The sequence below is a fragment of the Macrotis lagotis genome, chromosome 4 (assembly GCF_037893015.1).
Source record: "Macrotis lagotis isolate mMagLag1 chromosome 4, bilby.v1.9.chrom.fasta, whole genome shotgun sequence".
In the NCBI taxonomy this organism is placed as follows: domain Eukaryota; kingdom Metazoa; phylum Chordata; class Mammalia; order Peramelemorphia; family Peramelidae; genus Macrotis; species Macrotis lagotis.
The window spans coordinates 57,428,300-57,442,060 of record NC_133661.1 but is presented as its reverse complement, the minus strand read 5'-3'; the positions used below and the strand labels follow the sequence as shown (position 1 = coordinate 57,442,060).

At 40.3% G+C, this 13,761-nt stretch overlaps 1 protein-coding gene across 1 annotated transcript in view; it reads right to left on the bottom strand.

Annotated features, from left to right (window-relative positions):
• Window positions 1-3,496: 3,496 nt before the first annotated feature.
• LRMDA (leucine rich melanocyte differentiation associated) overlaps window positions 3,497-13,761 on the bottom strand; it is a 1,329,142-nt gene continuing 1,318,877 nt past the window's right edge. The window contains exon 7 of the mRNA XM_074232911.1: window positions 3,497-6,572. Within this exon, the coding sequence (XP_074089012.1) occupies window positions 6,493-6,572 (80 nt within the window). The 3' untranslated portion in view covers window positions 3,497-6,492. The remainder of the gene's footprint in view (window positions 6,573-13,761) is intronic.

Here is a 13,761-nt window from a genome sequence, read left to right as displayed (position 1 = left end):
CTTTCCTAAGACCATGCTGTCCTCTCAATTTATATCTGCCTCTCTCTCTTTCATTTTAGTTCCCTATCCCACTGCCTTCATTTCCTCACTTCTCATTCATTCCTTAGTGCCAAGCAATTTGGCTTCTGCTCCCATGCTTCCCCATACAGACTTTCAGTAGTCACAAATCACTGCATAATCACCAAATCCAAGTTTTTTCTCATTCTTCATTCTCTAGTACCTTTGACACCATTGATCATTACAACCTTTTTGTAGTTTTCTCTTATATTCATTCTCATGATTTTGAGTCTCATCTCCACTGCTTGCTATATCTGGAATCTTTAAAAATCTCTCATTAACCTCATTAACAGATCATTTAACCTCTGCAAGCTTCAGTTTCTTCATATGTAAATTAGGCATAATACTTGCACTACCTACCTCTAAGGCTTGTTGGAAAGACCAGACTTCACAAATTGCCAAGAGAGACAGAGACAGAGACAGACAGAGACAGAGACACAAAGAGATAGAAAAAGAGACAGAGACAGAAACAGAGAAATACAGACAAAAATAGACAGAAAGAACCAGAGAGATAGAGAATCTGCTCCCATGCAAGCATGCAGGCTAACAAGACATCAAATATAGAATGGACTTCATTTAAAAAAAGACAACCTATAAATGAAAAAAGAGGTTTTTGTATCAAAACCCATAAATAGTCAGTACAACTCAATGTCTCACAATTCTTACATTTTGATTCCTTCTTTCATGAACTCCATTTAGATACAATGACTTTTCACTTAAAAATTCTTTTTCTGGTGTCTTAGAGGGACAACAAAACTATGCAATTGTTTATAAAGGACATAGGGAATGAGGTCCTATGGGGAATGGGGAGCTCTTCTCTTAAATATATCCTCAATTCACTACTCTCTGGAGAATGTGTAGTTTTTTTTAAAGGCCAAGCTCAAAACCAGAACAGCCTTGAAAACAGAACAAAAGTATCATACCTTGATAATAGAATTGGGAAAATGGAAATGAAAATTCTGACTAAGAATTGACTCTGTCCAGAAAACCTAATCCCAGCTCAGGAGAAGTCAGAAATAAGACTATTCCCACCCATTTGAAATCACTTTACATTTTTTTCCTATAACTCCTTTCTTTGTTCCCTTCATTAGTCCCTCTACCTCCTCAATCGACAACCATTGCACCTAGTATATGACAGATCCTGAGGATCCTATCAGAAACAAACAATTACCACTCAGTAGGAGTTTCCATTCTAATAGGAAAGACAACTGATCACTCTAAGTTGGCATCTCCTGAGGTTCAGTTTCCAGATTTTCTCTTGGTGATCTTACCTATTTTAGAGACTTTGATTGCAATCTTTCTGTGTCTGTCTCTGTGTGTCTCTCTCTACTATCCCTCCTCTCTCTTAAATCTGAACCAGCATTTCCAATTGTTTCCTGGATAGCCCTACTTGGATATCATAATCATACTAAAATTCAACCTGTCCGAAATTGATTTTATAATCTTCCTTTGGCACCTGTTTCTGACTTAATAATTTCCTTAAATGATAACCACTATCTATTATCAACTTTTCACTTACTTAGTCCTGGAAACTCAAATCATCTTTGAAATTTTCTTTCCCTCAGCATTCACCAAATGGCTGCTAGGGCCTATTATTTTCATGCCCTACAATATCCCCCAAATCCCTTGATTCCAAATGCCAATTCTGGTACAGCTTACATTATCTCTTGCTTTACTGCATTACTTCTTAATTATTTTCCTTCTCTAATATCTCCTATCTCCAGTTTGTATACTGTAGCTATATTATAACACACACTCTGATAATTTAATCCTCTTACTTAAAACACACAAAGTTAGTGTTTATAAAACATTGTGAGGTTTGTAAAGCCCTTTAAATATTATATCATTTAGTTCTCACAAAAAGCTTGGAAGGTAGGTGCTTTTGTTTCCATTTGAACAATTGAGGAGACCAAGAAAGACAGAGGTTAAGTGACTTGCCCAGAGTCATACAGCTTATATGTGTCTGAGGCCAGATTTGAACTCAGAAAGTAGTCTTCTTAATTTCAGGCCACCACCTAGCTGCCCCCTTCCTTCAAACCTTAACTCAAATGGATGCTTCTTTGAGAGCTTCATAGATGTGCCCAGATGCTAGTTTCCCCTCCCTCCCAACTTGCATATATTGTGTGTATAGGTAATTCTTTTTTGTTTCTCCTCTTAGAATATGGGACTATTGTGTATTTGCCTTTGTATTCCTATAACATAACACAGGATCTGGCTCCTAATAGGTATTTGATTGAGGAATATCAGAGCAGGCTCATGGAAGAAAGAAATAAGGGCAGATGGTCTTCAATGCTACTTAACAATACTACATAGGTGCCCATTTGCTTTGCATAGAGGTAATAAGGAGAACGGTAGACAACTAGGAGACACAGTGGATAGAACACTGAGCTTGAAATCAGAAAGATTCATCTGCTTGAATTCAAATTTAGCCTCAGACACTAGCAGTGTGATCCTGGGTAAGTGACATAACCCTGATCTCAGTTTTCTCCTCTGTAAAATGAGCCAGAGAAGGAAATGGCAAACCACTCCAGCATCTTTGCCAAGAAAACCCCAAATGGAGCCCAGAAGAGTCAGACAATCAGAGAAATGACTTACCCACATTAAAAGGTAGCAAGATATTCTCAATCACCTGTAGAGGTCATTGACCCAGCTGTAATATAGGCCAGATAAAGATGCATTCACATAAGCATTTTTCTTTAAATCAACTACATCATTGTGGGACGAAATTGCATTGGAGGTAGAATATTTGGCCATTCTACAAGGACCAAAAAACCACATATATCTCAAACATCCATCTGTTCCCTTTAGGTATAATGGAAAAGAGTATTGAATTCAAAGTCAGAGGACCTTGGGCAAGTCACTTAGCCTCAGCTGTCTCATCTATAAAATGAAGAAGTGAGGGTTAAATTAGACAACTTCTAAGAACTCTCCCCTCCTAAAATTAAGATCCTCCATTAGAATAGACAGTTAAGCAATGCCAGATTGGAATCAGGTAAAATGATCAAACGATATGGAAGGTTTTCAACAGGATATATCATCTCATAGTCATAGAACATTATGGAGAATTTGAAGTTCTTTTGGCTTGATCTTATCCTTATACAGATGAGAAAACTGAGGTCCAGAGAAGGGAATTAATTCGCTCAAGGTCCTCTGGGTAGTGAGTGGTAGAGGCAGGATCAGACCCTAAGTTTTGTTACCATTCTTCCATGTTGACTCCATCCAAGCCCCAGCCAGCGACAAAAAAAAAGGAGGCCTGGTGTTTGAAGAACACCTTTTTCAATCAAAAGATACCATTACTTCTAGGTTTTGATCTACATATTAACAAAGAAGGAAAAGGCAGTGGAGTGCTTTTCCTAGCAACATCAAGAGAAACATTTCCCCTTGAAAATGTGTGAGATACAACTCTGCTGGGGGGAAAAAACGGCTTTCATCCAGAAACTGTGGTTTGCTTTTCTTTTATTTCTTAGTACACATGAATACATGAAAACATACAGCATCCAGAGACATAGCCCATCCAGAGATAATCTCTTCTAATGTGCGTCTATTTAAAGAAACACACAGATGGAGGCTTTATGAGCAAGGCTGGTAAGAGTAAATGTAAGTGATTGCAATAGTTGTACTTTTAATAAGATTCCTACGATCCAAAGCATAATTTCTCAAGGAACAAATCGTCCTATAAAATTATGTTGCTTAGAAAGGAGCTCACTTATACTAACATTCCCTGAGGCATTGGGAGGCTCAGTTCTCTATTTGCCTTAGTTGAGTCCCTGGCCTCTTTGTATCTTTAAGCCAAGCAAGCTTTTGGGGTAGAGGGAGTCCAGGGGCTATTATTTTTCATGAGGAAAAGATTCAGCATAGCAGGCAACCAGAGATTTAGAATAAAGTAAAGAAGAAACATTCCCAAAGACAGAGGAAAAACAGGGCTTTGTCTGAATTCATCACTGGTGTGTAGACAAAAATTGTATATGCCTCATGTCCCTACTGCTTCTCTAACTATTCAGAAAATCCAGAATTAGGAAAACCCCATTGGGCCCACGTGACCACCAATATCATTGCTGTCTGAGATCCAACATTCAGCAAATGAGACCCACTGACATAGCCATCAGCAATTGCCGCTTTGAAAGAGGGAGCCAAGCTTCCTGAGCCTTGTTCTAGAAGAAGAATGGATGACAGGGGTGACCTTTCCAGAAATTATAATTAAGCTAATCTTGATTCAAGTTACTACACCATTTTGGAGGGAAAAAAATAAACACCCCACAGGGAGAGGCATGAATGCGGTCCACAGCTCATTCCGAAAATATTTGTGCCTCTAAAGCTTGCATTGAGGGAGACATTCTTGAACTTGATACAAATGGTTCTGACATTAAGAAAAGTAAACAAGTAAGAAAAATAAAGATGGAAAAATTCTGTGGTCAGTTCGCAAGTGCTTTTTTATTGTTTGAGGCAGGGTTAAAGCCTTTTATGAAGACAAGGATATATGTGTTGCCAGATTGGAGATGACATTGGACTAGTCTTGCTGCCCCTGCCCAGAACTCTTGCTGCCCATAATATGTTGTGGACAAAACATGTGTTGATGTTTCTCAGCAAAGAGCTAGGGTGGGGTTCAAAAGCAGCTAACTCAAGGCATTCCCTTAGAGTTATGGTTCAGATCAGAGAGAAAAGTACCTTCTCTCCCATTATTTATGACCAAGGGAAAAAATATAAAAGCCAGAGACCTTTAATTCCCTTTTTCTTAAGGACCGAATTACAAATTTGTCTAAGTAATTAATTAGTGAAGACTAGATAATCAACATAAGAACTTTGCCCCCAAGATCTGTGGTCTTATTCGCTTGTAGTGACTATGTTGAACTCTTTTAAACCTCTATTTATTTCAATCCAGATTGTCCATCCAACGACATGGAAATTCCATGGTCTCACCTACCTATCAAAATGGGATGGCTACTGAAAAGATTTGGTAGTTATCAAGATTGGGTAAGATTTGCTTTTAGGTTCACACTTTGAAAGGTTCATATTTTAGATACCACCATCTTTCAACGAATCTTGCTTTGGGAAGCCTGGGCAAGATAACTGGATTCTAAGTGCTTGATCTAAATTTAAATTAAAAAAAAGTTGTTTTTTTTTTTTTTTTTTACTATTTCATCAACTATTTCCTCAATTATCTTCTAAGTGGGTATTTCACATGTAAGTCTCATGATCACTTGTCCCAAATGTTATCATTATTAAAAAACCACTGTGGATATTCAAAGATTGCCCCAATTCAAACAATACAGATTTTATTCCCAAAAGCATCTCTGAAGGACATGATGGTCAAGAGACCAGTCATCTTTTCTGAAGATGGGATGGGGATGGGAGTAGAGGGCATTTGGGCATTTTCTTCTTCCCTTAGATCTTTTTTTTGGTTATCTCTTAGTGAATTAACCCCCCCCCCAACAGATTCCCTAAGGAGGGGTAACCCAGGTTAACAACTAATCTCCCAATTGTTCCCCGACCAAGAAGGTATCTGACAAAAAACAGACTAGACATACTAGCCCAAGTAGGGCAAAGGCAACTTTTAAGTATAGATGATGAAAACTGAAAAGGATCTGCATTTCAAAATATCCATAACAATGCCTGTCTCTGGAGAGGGGGTCACATCTAAGTCTAGGATCCAGGAGCCCTTTGCTTATCCAGAGCTCATTGATTCATTTTCTGGACTTGGGGGGAAAATATTTACTAACACTGGGAGTTTGTATCATTTGGAAACTAGTCACGAAGTATCCCTGACAGCAAATATCCTTCCTCAGAGGAATGATAGACCTTGAAGCTCTGCTCTTGATAAAGATGCTTTGGGGGCTAGGGGGTGTGGGGGGTGGTGGAGGGTTCTATATGTGTATATATGTATGAAATGTGAGAATCTACCTTGTGGACACATAGATGGGGCCCAAGGCCTCCCTGTCCTTCCCCACCATCAGAACCATTTTTTGTTTTTTAAAAACCATCTGGATATTCCACACATCTCTCACTCAACAGGCAAACTGAAGACAGGAGTCTCTGTGATGGGTAAAAGCTAACTGAGCATGCTCACAGGGGCCCCAGGTGTGACCTCTGCTCCCCAGCGAGCTGTGGATGGACCAGGCAATCTATCATGGTGTTCATCCTGTCAGCCCCGACGCCTGGCTGCAGCTGTCTGTCACACTGGTGGATGAGACCTGCTTAAAGGCAATCATGTCAATCTCTAGGTGACGACTCAGAAGAAGACAGAAGGATGCTCTTGACAGGTTTGGCAAAGTCAGCAGAAGGTACTAGAGGCCGAGGCTGTGTCCTTTGATGGTGCAAACACGATTTGGGCTGGTTAGTTGGGTCTGTTTTTTTTTCCTTTTTTCTTTTCTTTGTTTCTTTCTTTTTCTTCCTGTTACTTATTCTCATGAAATTGGGCTGGGCATGCTGGTTTCAGCCTTAGAGCTGATCATCTCGGATAAACCTGTTGCCCTCGGAGTTTTTTCCATAGTAAATATAATGACACTTTCCTAAAATACCTGCAAATAAAAGGAAACACATTATTAGAGGTGCTGCAGTGGGGAGAGTGGGAGCTGCCAGGAGCAGGGGGGGTAATGGGATCTTGCATCAAGCTGCTGGCAGCCAACGAATTAAACACCAGAAAGGGAAGTACTCTATCTTCTGGTCTACAGGGCTGCCACTCCGCAGGCTGCTGCCACAGTGCCTGGCCTCTTCTATGGTTTGTCTGCTCACAACGAGTTTTTAGAGACATACTTTGGAATTATTCACAATATTTCCAGGATCTATGATATTGTAGATACAAGCCCTCCATCCACCAGGGCAGATTATAACCCTCTCTAACCTAGTCAATGAAAAATTAAAGGAAGTGCCTGGGAATGCCTTGCCCTCTTCCATGGTTTTATGCTCAAAGTGGGTTTGTCAGGACACACTTCCATCATTATTCACAATATTTCCAGGATCTATGATTTTGTGGATATGAGCCCTCCATTCACTAGGGCAGAATGAGATACTCCCTAACCTCATAGATGGTAGATAAAGGCAGCACCTGGGGATACCTTGGCCTCTTCTATGGTTTGTATGCTCACAATAGATTTGTAGAGATCCACTTCCATCATTATTCACAATATTTTCAAGATCTATGAATTTCTGTATGCAAACCCTCCATCCACCAGGACAGATTGCGACCCTCTCTAATCTAGTTGATGGTAGATATAATTTGCCTGTGGCTGAAGAATGTATGATCCTGCATTCAACCCGGGAATGGCTAAAAACAAACCAGACCAGTAACTCAAAACTGTTGCGGCCCAGTAAAACTTGCCAAGACTAGAGTTATTGTCTTGGAAAAGCCTGAGTCACCAACATATTAGGATATGCCAGAGGAGGATGTAGTGGAGGCTTGTGGACAAACTACAAATAATAATGATAATAATAATAATAATAATAATAATAATAATAATAATAATAATAATAATGATTATGAAATAAAAGGAAAAAAAGAAAAGAGAAGAAAAGACAACCCTCTCCATACATGTGCTGGAGTCAACTACTGTGGGTTCCTGATTGTTAAATTTTCATTGTGATAATTTATGCCTTAAGGAATCAACCAACATTATAAATCGGGACTCAATTCATTGTTTTGTTGATTGTCTAGACTTGAAAAAGTGATAGGGAAAATGTTAATAATGTTGATTAAACAAAAGTGAGTCTAACACGCTTTTATAATTTTGTTCTTTGGAGAGCTAGTGGCTAAACATTTCCCAGCATAATCTTGATGTTCCCCTCTCCTGTACCCATATGCTGTTCTATGGGATCATAGAATCACAAAGTGGGAAGTAACTTTGGAGACCATCTGGGCCTACCCACACCTGAACAAGAAATCTGTCCACACCTTTTTTCTTCCTTCCTTCTTCCATCCTTCCCTTCTTCCCCCCTTCACTCCTTCCTTCCCTCCTTCCTTCCTTCCCTCCTTCCTTACTTCCTTCTTTTCCATAGAAAGACAAAAATGATATAGTTCCTACTCTTAAGGAGCTTACATTCTACTGGGAGAAAACACCAAGTACATAATAGCTAATAATCAATCAACAAATATTTATTAAACAACTAAACTAGTATATACCAGTATTCTTTGACTTCAAGGACTGACTTTCGTTTTCTTTTTTTTAAACAAAAACAGAACTTAGAACATTGGAGGCACTCAATATTTATTGAATTAAAATGAATTGCATTTTTATCATCACTTGATGAGAAATTGAGGATGTGATTTGATCTATTCATTGGAAGGAATCCTGGCTTGATATCTGAAAACCCAGGATATTCAAGGAAATGACACCTTTCTAGATTATCATAGTTTGGATCTAGAATGCAATCATTCCATGGGTAGATGAAGATATCCAAGGTAAATCCCATAATATGTCACCACATCCTGGTGATACAAATATTTGGTTTTCATCATCAAATTAATGGTAAAAAAATTCTATGACTCTAAACACAATATTCCTACATGTAGACATTATGGAAAGCCATAAATAATCACTAGTTGCACATTTAAATCAATTTATTCCTCATTTCCCAAACATCTTTAGCTCATCTCCTACAAAAAATTCAAATACTCTTTTAAAAATTATGAGACTTGGGTTGGCTAGGTGGCACAGTGGAGAGAGCACCGGCCCTGGAGTCAGGAGTACCTGAGTTCAAATCCGGCCTCAGACACTTAATATTACCTAGCTGTGCGTCCTTGAGCAAGCCACTTAACCCCATTTGCCTTGCAAAAACTAAAAAGAAATTATGAGACTTGAGGGATTAAAAATTTCTGTGCCCTAATATTTGTCATTATAATCACTCTTTATTGTCAGGTCTAATTTGATTTGATTTGATTTTAGAGGAAATACCAACACTAAGCTTCATAGATTTCTTTTCTAAAATTGATAGGACTTTTGATTTCTTCTCTCAAGTGCAACTAGATAATAAAGACAATTTCAGGTAAGAATGGTATTCCTAGTCCATAATACAATAATTTAGGAATCATGGATCTGTTTTTTTCCCTCTACTCCCATTGGTCAAAGGCTTTCCATGTCTTGATTTTATTTTTTTCCCTTTTTTGAGACTTAGTCTCCACATTTTGCCCAATATAAAAGTCCAACAGCTTATTGGGTTCCATATTTGTAGGTACAGAAACTTCAGCACACATCTGGAACAATCCACTCTCTTTGGTCCACTCTCCTCATTTTGGTTCAAGACAGTTTTGATATCCAACTTTATCCAATGTAGCTAAGAACTCCCCAACTCCAAACTTAGACTCCGGAGCAGTCAGTTACTGGCCTGTGTCATCAGGTCAACCAAACCCATTGTCTTTAAGAGTTGCTATAACGGGAAAATTAACCATTCAGTGATCAGCTTGGGAATTAACTCCTTTGAACTAAGCTGAGTTGATCCTGAAAAAATCTATGCATATTATCTATATCAGACCAAGAGTACAAAAGTTTCCTGTATGAGAAGAGCTACCCAAGGCTATGGGCCACTTGCAGAAGGTTTAAGGATCTATGGTCATCATCAGAGACCTCTGCCATGAAATGAAAAAATAGGGGTTGATGGATTCAGATCTAAGGCTCTGAATTTTCAACAGAAGTTTGTTGCCTTGAACCATCAAGTATAGGTAAAATGGACACCTTTGGAAGGTCCCTTCTAGCTCTTTCCCATGGTGGGGAAGGGACCCCTGTGCTTCCACTTGGTGGATAGAGCAAGGTAGATTCTGCATCCTGTGCGGAGGTTGATTCTGCAACACTGGGGGTTACAGTTATCCAGTTAGCCTCCAGGGTGAGGGAACTTGTACTTTAGGATTTTGGTAGCAGAAAATGTAGGGCATTGTGTTGTTCCTCTTAAACATAAGGAAGGACATTTTTTGGGGGTGGGGGAATGTCTCCATTTCAATGTTAAACTGATAATCCTATTATTATGCCTTCTTTTACCTCATGTCATGGGTAAAGATAACCTAGAGATAGATCCCACATTTTCTAGGATGTCCAAGGTCAATAATTGATTAACAGACAAGAAACTGTGTCTCCTCTCCCTTGAAACACAGCAAATTGCTGGCAAATCCAATCACTGACCAGTCATGGACTAATTCAGAGTATACATTTTCCATGCCCTGTAAGTATCTCAGAAATGTTTCATTCATATTTAAAAAACTGCTTGCCCCATTAGGATACACTCTTGATGTGCCTTTTGAACCTTCTCCTCGACCATGCTTGAAATATAATGTATGGAATAAACATTTTTACTGACTTGTATGAAAAATTGCAAAAAATTGGACTTTCTTGCCATGAGCAGGGTTTTGTGGGTCAACTCTTGCTTTGTAACAGGGTTTGTGTTTCCTGCAGTCCCAAGATCTGAGGAATTTCGGATGCTTTTCAAAATTCACCAAGGCTCCTTCTAATATAATTGATTCAAATAAGCTACTCAAGAACCTAGAAAGCTAGGGCTGCAGGATGTTAATTTCTTTGTACAGCATTGGGACAGCATGAATTTTTATGAAAAGAAATGGATAAGGTTGTCATATTTCATAAAAAACACATTTGTCCTTTTGAGTAAAACCACAAATGGCTGGATTACTATATCCTTGTGAACCTCCCCCTTTCTTTCTCCCTTCCTTCCCTCCTTTCCCCACTTTTCCCTCCTTTTCTTTCCTTTTTCTCTCTCTTTCCCTCCTCTTTCCCCCTCTTTCTCTTCTCTTCTTTCCTGCTTCTTTCCCTTTCTTTTTTCTCCCTCCTCCTTTCTTCCTCCCTCTTTTGCCTTCTTTTTCTCTCTCCCCCTCTCCTTCCCTTCTCTTATTCCTTCTCCTCTCCTTTCTTTTTTCTTCCTCCCTCTCTTTTAGAACCTGTTTCTCACTCCTCTCTCCTTCCATATTTCCATTCTTCTCCCTCCCTCTCCTTTTCCTTCTTTCTCTCTCTCCTTCCTTCTCTTTTCCTGTTCTTATTTCTCCTTCCCTCTTCCCCTCTCTCCCTTCTTTTTTCTCTTCTTGCTTCTCTCTTATTCCCTTTTCCCTCTCTCCCTCTCCTTCCCTTTTTGTCCTTCTCCCTCCATCTCCCTTTCTTTCTCTCTCTCTCCTTTCCTCCTTCTTTTTCTCTTTCCCACTCCTCATTTCCTTTCTCTCTCTTTTCCATCCTCCATGCTTCTTTTTCTCTATCCAACTTTCTTTCCTTCTTTTCCCTTCCTCCTTCTCTCATTTACTCTTCTCTCTCTCCCTTCTTCCTTCCTTCTTTTTCTCTTCCTCCCTCCCATTCCCTTCTTTCTCCCTCCCTCTCTCCCTTTCTTCCTTCCCTCTCCCTCTCCCTCTCCCTTTTCCTTTTCCATTGTCCCTGATGACTACTACTGCCACTTTAGATCCAAGGACATGTTTCCTTTCCCTAAGATGATCTCTGGTATGAATTTCCAATTGGGATCTCATGTCATCAAAGGCCAGAAGGAACACAGAATCATCTTGGAATGTGGGCTGGAGGTTCCTCCAGCCTGGACTCTACTTTGGAGGGGAATGTAGTGTTTATTAAGCACATTCCCAGGGCCTCTTTTCCAGGCTGGCTCTGATAAAAGCCCATTTGGAGGGGTACCCTGTTTCTTCGGGCCTGGAAACAAGGCTGCTTCTCGACATCCTAGAGAGAGAGAGCCTTTTGATGAATGCAGGAGACGGCAGCTAGGTGTCAGCTCTTAGAAAATGAGGCAAGGACATGAGGTATTAATATTGTCAATGATCTCTTGACAGGAAAACAGATACTGCATTCACCGTCAGATTTAAATAGACATCAAGAGCATTAATGACACAAGGGCAGACTTCAAACAAAGGAGGCTGTGTGGTAGTGAGGAGAGCCAGTCTCCGAGCTGATCCGAAAAGACATTGTCAGTAATACAGACAGGCCCAGGATTGTGTACTGTGACAGAAAACAGAGATGCTGACAGAGATACCGAGGCCATATTATGCCAAATATATTCTAACGCTGTCTACTGCCCTAACTAAAGCTGACATCATTTCCTATCACTTCTAGTATTCTCCTCCTGCTCTTGCAAAGAAAAAAAAAACTCCTCAGACATCATTACCAAACCCGTTGGACTTGTAAGGTTCCTAGCAGGCCTGTTCTGTCATGAAGGTTGGGGCTTGAGGCCTAAGGAGAACCTCAGTCAATCTAAATTTGTAGTTTGCAGGATTGGGGGTGTGTGGGGGGCAGGGTCCTCTCATTTCGACTCGAATCCCCATCACTCGAGGTGATGGGAGTGCTAACGTGTGAGGAGCTGTCACCTCAAATCCCATCCTGAGAGGGAAGATGCTCAGTTGTTGGGCAGGCATCTCAGTGGAGGCACAGGGACCGTCTGGCAGCCGAGGGCCCAGGGAGAAAGGTGCTCAGGCTAGTGACAGTTAAAGTCAGCTGAAATTTTTGAACTCTGGCAGCCTGTGATTGCTTAAATTAAGCCAGTGTGGTCTCCTCTGAGATTCCCCTGGCTTCTCCACCTGAGAATCCCACTGGTCTTCCCAGAAGGGATGCCATTGTTTCAGAAATGGAGCCCATGTTTAAAAAAAAAACAAATAACAAAATAAAAAAGTAAAACAACACAGTTATACACAAAAAAGACCCAATCCTGTATGATGTTCTGAGACTTTGGAGCTCACCAAAGGTTATTTATCAAATGACAGACTTGGCTTGGAAAGGAAGGGAGGTGACTGTTTCTCTCTCTCTCTCTCTCTCTCTCTCTCTCTCTCTCTCTCTCTCTCTCTCTCTCTCCCTCCCACCTGTCTTCCTAGATCTCCCGGTATTTCCAGCTATGTCAACTGACATAAATAGTGAAGATGACACCAGGCCCATTCCCCTCTGGAGGTCCTTGAATGGCTGGTGTGCCAGAGGTCCAAATTTGGGAAACCGCTTGTACCTCAGTAGGAGCTGGTTTCCGGACACATCTGCAACGCATTTATTTGTTTGTATCTCCTCGACTTATTATGTCTTGGGACTGGAGGAAATACAACACATTCAATGACATATGTGGTGTTTTTAATTAAAATAGCTGGCTCTGGTCATAATAAGCTAAGCATGCTTATAATACATCAGGGCAATGCACAGCTGTCAGAACACGGCGGCTGTTCGGGGGCCCCTGAAAGATGACGATGGATGGTCTCCTGAGGGATCATCTCTTGCCAAATGAGACTCCTAATTTTTCTTAAGTGGCCATCTCCACTATCACCATAAGCTCTTAAAACTATAATTATGAAAAAATTGTATTGGGAAGAATCTGTTTTAAAGACGCCCTTTATCTTTTCAATGTTTTTCCCCTCTGGAATGCGTGTTCTAATTATGCAGGTTAAGTTACAGCCCTGAAGATGCCTGTGGGGAGCCAGGAATTAGCCTCTTCCCATGCAGAGACAGTATCACTGGAGGGTTGGCTGGGGGGAGACCCAATTGTCCTAAGACTTTAATTATTTAGATAGGATAGAGCATCCGGGATATATTGGTTGATACTTGACTGCCCGGATCCATCAGGCAGCTTCTTCCACACTATCTAAACCTAGGAAAAGTGAATGAAGCCACTTTTATCTATTCTTGGGGTTTAGGCTGAAAACATAGAATTCAGCCAATCCAAGATGGAAATGTCTAAGTGAATGGTAAATTATGATTGTTTTTCCTTTTTTGGTAGAAATTACATTCCTCTGCTTTGGCCCCCTCAGGACTG